A 6,786-nucleotide genomic window follows, 5' to 3' on the forward strand; every position below is an offset into this window, starting at 1 on the left:
ATATAACTGTTGTTTAATTCTACTCCAGAAGTCTGATCTTGCACAGGTGTGTGAATATTAATAATTATCAATAAACTACATTGATTAAGCTGACCTTTCTTTTTTTTTTGAGTGGAGTCTCACCCTGTTGCCCATCCTGGAGTGCAGTGGCTGCTCCCGGCCACTGCAGCCTCAACCTGCTGGGCTCCAGCGATCCTTCCACCTCAGTCTTCCGAGTAGCTGGAATTACAGGCATGCGCTACCATGCCCAGCTGATTTTTTTTATTTATTGTAGAGATGAGGTCTCACCAAGTTGCCCAGGCGGGTCTCGAACCCGCGGGCTCAGGCAATCCACTCACCTCGGCCTCCCAAAGTGCAGGATTACAGGCTGAACCACCAAGCCCGGCTACGCTGGCCTTTCTGTATCTATTAGTAGAGCTGTCTGTGGGTATGGGCTTGATCATTCTAGGGCTGACTGAACAGGTCAGAAGCTTCATTCTCACTTTTTACTATTTTATTTTTTATTTTCTTTTTATAAATATTTATTTTTTGTATAGAGATGAGGTCTCCGCTATGTTGCCTAGGCGGGAACTGAATTCCTGGGACCAAGAAATTCTCCTGCCTAGGCCTCCCAAAGTGCTGGAATTACAGGCCTGAGTCACTGAACCCAGCCCCCAACTTCTTAGCATTTTAAAGCAGTTAGATACTTAAGTACAGGAACTTTGATTCTTTGTAACAACAAAGACCAGCAGGTTACCAAATTCCATCATCTATGTCCCACCAACTACTTACCACAACTTTATTGAAGTCCTGGATTGCAAAATACAGGGCAATAGCAGTGAGTGCATCAGTTATCTATTAAGAAAAATAATAGGAAATAGAACCCAATTAGTATAAGAGTAACGGAAAGCTTCGAGGGCCTGAAGTTTTGAGATGGTGGTGGACTACCCAGTACTGAACTCTTATAATCAATCGGGCAAGGCCAGGCGTGGTGGTTCACACCTATAATTCCAGCACTTTGGGAGGCCAAGGTAAGAGGATCGTCTGAGCCCACGGGTTCGAGACCAGCTCAGGCAACTTGACATCATCATCTCTATAATAAATAAAAAAATTAGCCAGGCATGCTAGTGCACACCTGTAGTTCCAGTTACTTGGGAGGTTAAGATAGAAAGGTCCCCTGAGCCCAGCAGATCGAGGCTGCAGTGGCCTGTGAGCAAGGTGCCACTGCACTCCAATCTGGGTGACAGAGTGAGACTCCAACTCAAAAAAAAAATTAGTCAGGCAGAACTTGAACCCTCACTTTGACTATGCAAAGACAAAGCTCATTCAGAGAGATCTGATTGGAAAACCCTCAGGGCTCAGCTAGGCTGGCTTCAGTATGCTGTCCCACATTTGCTCTAGAACAGCAAGCTACTTATGTTTTCTATAAAATCCGAACACCCACTGCTTTGCAGGTCATATTTATTAAGGAAACCTAGGTGGACTTCCTAGGTATTCTTGACCCAGATTTTCAACCCAAGTCAAGTGGTTTCAAATTGCTATACTCTCAAAACATACCCTGTCATCTCAATTTTGAAAGTTCCTGTTTCTAAAAGTTTTATCAGGTCTATGTCCTCTTCCATAATGACTCAGATAAAATCTCTTAGCAGAATGCTTAGGAAATTCACAGTACCCTCCACACTGGCACTACAATTAAAGTCAATCATAGAATCTCAGAGCTAGAAAATTCAAAACTATTTATAATCCAGAAACCAAATTTTAAAAAGAATAAGGAGGCTAGGGGCAGTGGCAGCAGGTCAAGGCTGCAGTGGCCGTGAGCATGCGCACTGCACTCCAGCCTGGGTGGCAGAGTAAGACTGATTAAAAAAAAAAAAAATAGGGAATTGGAACCAATCAGATGTCAGAGACTATTCCTCACAATTCCATACTACCACAGTTCCGTGAATTCAAACTAAAGATAATACGTTTTTGCTTTTATTTTCTAAGAAACTACTAAGTTCCTAAAACAGACACAAGAAGACGGCCGGGCTAGGTGACTCAGCCTATAACTTTGGGAGGTGGAGACGAGTGAACTGCCTGAGCCTGCGGGTTCGACACCAGCCCGGGTAACTTGGCGAGACCTTATCTCTACAATAAATAAAAAATTAGCCGGGTGTTGTAGCACACACCTGTAGTTCCAGCTACTTGGAAGGCTGAGGCGGAAAGATCACCGGAGCCCAGCAGGTCAACGCTGGAGTGACCATGAGTGTACCACTGCACCCCAGCCTGGGCAACAGAGTGAGACTCCAACTCAAAAAAAAAAAAAACAAGAAGACAACAAGTTGGGCACTGTGGTCCCAGTTGCTCAGAAGGCTTAGGTAGGAGACTCACTTGAGCTCAGAAGTTCGAGACCAGTCTGATCAACATAGTAAGAATCCACCTAAAAAAAAAAAAATGACAGCTGGGCTCAGTGGCTCAGCCTGTATTCCCGCACCTTTGGGAGGCTGAGGTGAGTGGATTGCCTGAGCCCGCGGATTCGAGATCCACCTGGGCAACTTGGCAAGACTTCATCTCTACAATAAATCAAAAAATTAGACAGGCATGGTAGTGCACGCCTGTAGTTCCAGCTACTTGGAAGGCTGAGGTGGAAGGTTCACCGGAGCCCAGCAGGTAGAGGCTGCGGTAGTTGGGAGCGGCCACTGCACTCCAGTCTGGGTGACAGAGTGAGACTCCAACTCAAAAAAAAAAAAAAAAGAAGACAATAAACTGTAAAGTTTTTAAATATATACATATCAAGTTTATATAGAAGGCTACTTACCATAAATACCAATTCAGCATAGTCAGTTAGGAAATGAAAGAGGTATATTATTAATGGAGTCTGCAGGAGAAAAACAAACACATTAAAAAATTAAGTTAGATCTTACTATTAACAGTTTCCAGAGTAGAAGATTGAGGAAAAAAGTATGATGTCAGCAAAAATGTCTTTTTTTCCTAGAATATTGTGCTATGCCAGTTGGTCAATGTGCATATGAGGGAGCATAATTTAGCATCACTGGGCCAGGCACAGCGGCTCACACCTATAAGCCCAGCACTTTGGGAGGCCGAGGTGAGAGGATTGCCTGAGTTCATGGGTTTAAGACCAGTCTGGGCAACTTGGCGAGACCTCATCTCTACAATAAATCAAGAAAAATTAGCCGGGTTTGGTGGCGCATATCTATAATTCCAGCTACTTGGAAGGCTGAGGTAGAAGGATTGCCTGAGTCCAGCAGGTTGAGGCTGCAGTGGCTATGAGTGTGCCACTGTACCCCAGCCTAGGTGACAGAGAGAGACTCCTACTCAAAAAAAAAAAAAAAATTTAGTATCACTGGACCATCTTGTGCACTGAGACTCTCTCTTGAATTGAGTAAAGGGAAAAAACAAAATCTGACATGTAAAATATCTGTTGAAGCACTATTAACTCACTAAAGGTATGAGATGAACTTTAGTTCCTTTTTTATTGTTGCTGAGTAGGAGTCTTACTCTGTCACCTAGGTTGGAGTGCAGTGGCATGCTCATGGCCACCGCAGTTTCGACCTGCTGGATTCAGGTGATCTACCTTAGCCTTTCTAGTATTTGGAACCACAGGTGCACGTAGTTACACCTGGCTAATTTTATTTATCGTAGAGTGGACGTCTCACCAAGTTGCCCAGGCTGGTCTCGAATCCCTGGACTCAGGCAATCCTCTTGCCTCTGCCTCCCAAAGTGCTGGGATTACAGGCATGAGCCACCACACCTGGCAAATTTTAGTTCTAAGACATATATAATAACCAAAGGGAACTCCATAGTGGGCTAAGATTGCTAAACTCAATCTTATGAACTGAGAAATGTTTTCCTTTTTTCTATTACCTGATAAATTTGTATACGATTAATGTTATATCCTCCTCAAAGACTTGGGAAGGTTGGGTACAGTGGCTCACACCTGTAACCCCAGCACTTTGAGAGGTTTAGCTGAGAGGATTGCTTGAGTGCGGGAATTCAAGGCTGCAGTGAAGACATGACCATGCTGCTGCACTCCAGCCTTGGCAACAGAGTGAGAGCCCAACAAAAAAAAAAAAGGGGAAACTCACTCACTGTGAAGCCATCTTGGCCTGGATTTTCTTTGAAAGATTTTTTCATTACAGATTCCATTTATTTCACAGATAAAACACTATACAGAGTTGCTGTTTTTTCTTTATCAATTTACATAAGCTGTTTTTTCTAGGAATTTGTCCCTTTCATCTAAGTTTTTTTCCTCTCAATTTTTTTTTTTTTTTTTGAGTTGGAGTCTCACTCTGTCGCCCAGACTGGAGTGCAGTGGCCGCTTCCGGCCACTGCAGGCTCGCCTGCTGGGCTCTGGCGATCCTTCCACCTCAGTCTTCCAAGTAGCCGGAATTACAGGTATGCGCTACCACGCCCGGCTGATTTTTTGATTTATTGTAGAGATGAGGTCTCACTGCCCAGGCAGGTCTCGAACCCACGGGCTCAAGCAATCCACTCACCTCAGCCTCCCAAAGGCGCGGGATTACAGGTTGAGCCAACAAGCCCGGCCTCTAAATTTTTTTATTTTAATGATGTGGGGTACAATTCAGGGTTAGGTAGACAAATGTACATTATGCAGATACCCTTGTTGATGAGGTGTGCCCCCCTTCCCCCGGCAAATTCCCACTACTGCCAATCCCACCTCCCTTCCCCTCCCCCAGCAGTTTACTGCTAGCGTCAATCCTTTTCTTTTTTTTTTTTTCTGAGTTGGGAGTCTCACTGTCGCCCAGACTTGGAATGCAGTGGCCACTTCCGGCCACCGCAGCCTCGACCTGCTGGGCTCTGGCGATCCTTCTGCCTCAGCCTTCCAAGTATCCAGAATTACAGGCATGCGCTACTATGCCCGGCTGATTTTTTTTTTATTTATTGTAGAGATGAGGTCTCGCTGCCCAGGCGGGTCTCGAACCCGCGGGCTCAGGCAATCCACACACCTCAGCCTCCCAAAGGAACGGGATTACAGGCTGAGCCACTGAACCCGGCTCTATCCTTTTCTTACAGTATTACGATAATTGTTCAAGGTCTGCTTATGAGTGAGAAGATGTGACAGCAGTTCTTTGTTTCTGTGCTAGATCACTCAGTATTATAGACTCTAAGTTCATCCAGGTTGCTGTGAAGTTCATAATTTTGTCCTTCTTTATGGCTGTGTAATACTCCATCATGTGTATGTACATTTTTTTTATTCAGTCCTCTGATGGGCAGCATGGTTGGTTCCATGTTCTTGCTATTGTGAATAATTCTGTAATAAACATACATGTACAGGTATCTTTATCATAGAGTGATTTGAGTTATTCCGGGTATATTCCCAATAGGGGGATTGTGGGGTTGTATGGAAGATTGATTTTTAGATCTTTTAGGAATCACTACAGTTTTCCAGAGAGGCTATACTAGTTTATACTCCCACCAACAGTGTAGAAGTGTTCCCTTTTCGCCACATCCTCTCCAGCATCTGTTGTTTTCTGAGTTATTGATGATGGCCATCCTGACTGGAATTAGGTGGTATCTCAGTGTAGTTTTAATTTGCATGTCTTTGATGACTAGTGAGGCTACACATTTTTTCGTGTATCTGTTGGCTGCTCGTATGTCTTCTTTTGGGAAGTGTCTATTCATATCTTTTGCCGACTTTGTAATGGGGGCTGTTTTTTCTTTTCGGCACATTTGAGCTCCTTGTAGATCCTAGTTGTTAGGCGTTTGTCAGACATACAGTTGGCAACTAATTTTTCCCAGTCTGTGGGCTGTCTCCCTGCTCTCTTGACGGCTTCTTTGGCTTTGCAGAAGATTGTCAGTTTGATGAGGTCCCACTTGTCTATCTTATTTCTTATGGCATGGGCACTTGGGGTTTTGATCAGGAATTGATAGCTAGTTCCGATTTCCATAAGGATATCATCTACATTTTCTAAGGTTCGTATAGTTTGAGGTTTTACATTTAGGTCTTTGATCCATTTAGAGTTGATTTTTGTGTATGGTGATATGTAGAGGTCTTGTTTTAATCTTCTACATGCGGCCAGCCAGTTTTCCCAGTATCATTTACTGAATCAGCACCCAGGCTAATATTTTATTTTTTATAAGACAATAAAATTTCCTCTGAGTATGGCTTTAGCTGTATCACACAAGTTTTGATACGTTGTTTTTTAAATATCATTCAGTTGAAAATATAGTCTATTTGAGACCTGCCTGGGCAACTTGGCGAGACCTCATCTCTACAATAAATCAAAAATTTGCCAGGTGTGGTAGCACGCGCCTGTAGTTCCAGCTACTTGGAAGACTGAGGCGGAAGGATCGCCAGAGCCCAGCAGGTCGAGGCTGCGGTGGCCACTGCACTCGAGCCTGGGTGACAAAGTAAAACTCCAACTCCAAAAAAAAAAAAGAGAAAGCCGGGCTCGGTGGCTCAGCCTTAATCCCGTACCTTTGGGAGGCTGAGGTGAGTGGATTGCCAGGTTCGAGACCCACCTGGGCAACTTGCCGAGACCCCATCTCTACAATAAATAAAGAATGAGCCGGGTGTGGTAGCATGCGCTTGTAGTTCCAGTTACTTGGAAGCCTGAGGCGGAAGGATCGCTGGAGCCCAGCAGGTCGAGGCTGTAGTGGCCGGGAGCGGCCGCAGCACTCCAATCTGAGCGACAGAGTGAAACTCTGACTCAAAAAAAAAAAAAAAAAAAAAAGGAAAGAAAATATATGCTAACTTCCAGACACTTCTTCTCTAATTGATGCTACTTTATTTTATTTTATTTATTTATTTATTTTTTTGAGTTGGAGTCTCACTCTGTCGCCCAG

General features: G+C 44.1%; 1 protein-coding gene across 3 annotated transcripts in view; it reads right to left on the reverse strand.

Annotated features, from left to right (window-relative positions):
- The window catches only part of PIGU (phosphatidylinositol glycan anchor biosynthesis class U), a 118,717-nt gene that overhangs the window by 104,055 nt on the left and 7,876 nt on the right, over positions 1 to 6,786 (reverse strand). For 2 of the 3 annotated variants that reach the window (XM_008074068.1, XM_008074069.1), the window contains exons 3-4: positions 2,777 to 2,836; positions 772 to 834 (exon numbers count right to left, since the gene is read on the reverse strand). In XM_008074068.1, the coding sequence (XP_008072259.1) occupies positions 772 to 834; positions 2,777 to 2,836 (123 nt within the window). The remainder of the gene's footprint in view (positions 1 to 771; positions 835 to 2,776; positions 2,837 to 6,786) is intronic. The other variant, XM_021707008.1, reaches the window with a different exon arrangement.

This window comes from Carlito syrichta, unplaced genomic scaffold (genome assembly GCF_000164805.1).
Source record: "Carlito syrichta isolate Samal-C Ts95f unplaced genomic scaffold, Tarsius_syrichta-2.0.1 Scaffold316293, whole genome shotgun sequence".
Lineage (NCBI taxonomy): Eukaryota > Metazoa > Chordata > Mammalia > Primates > Tarsiidae > Carlito > Carlito syrichta.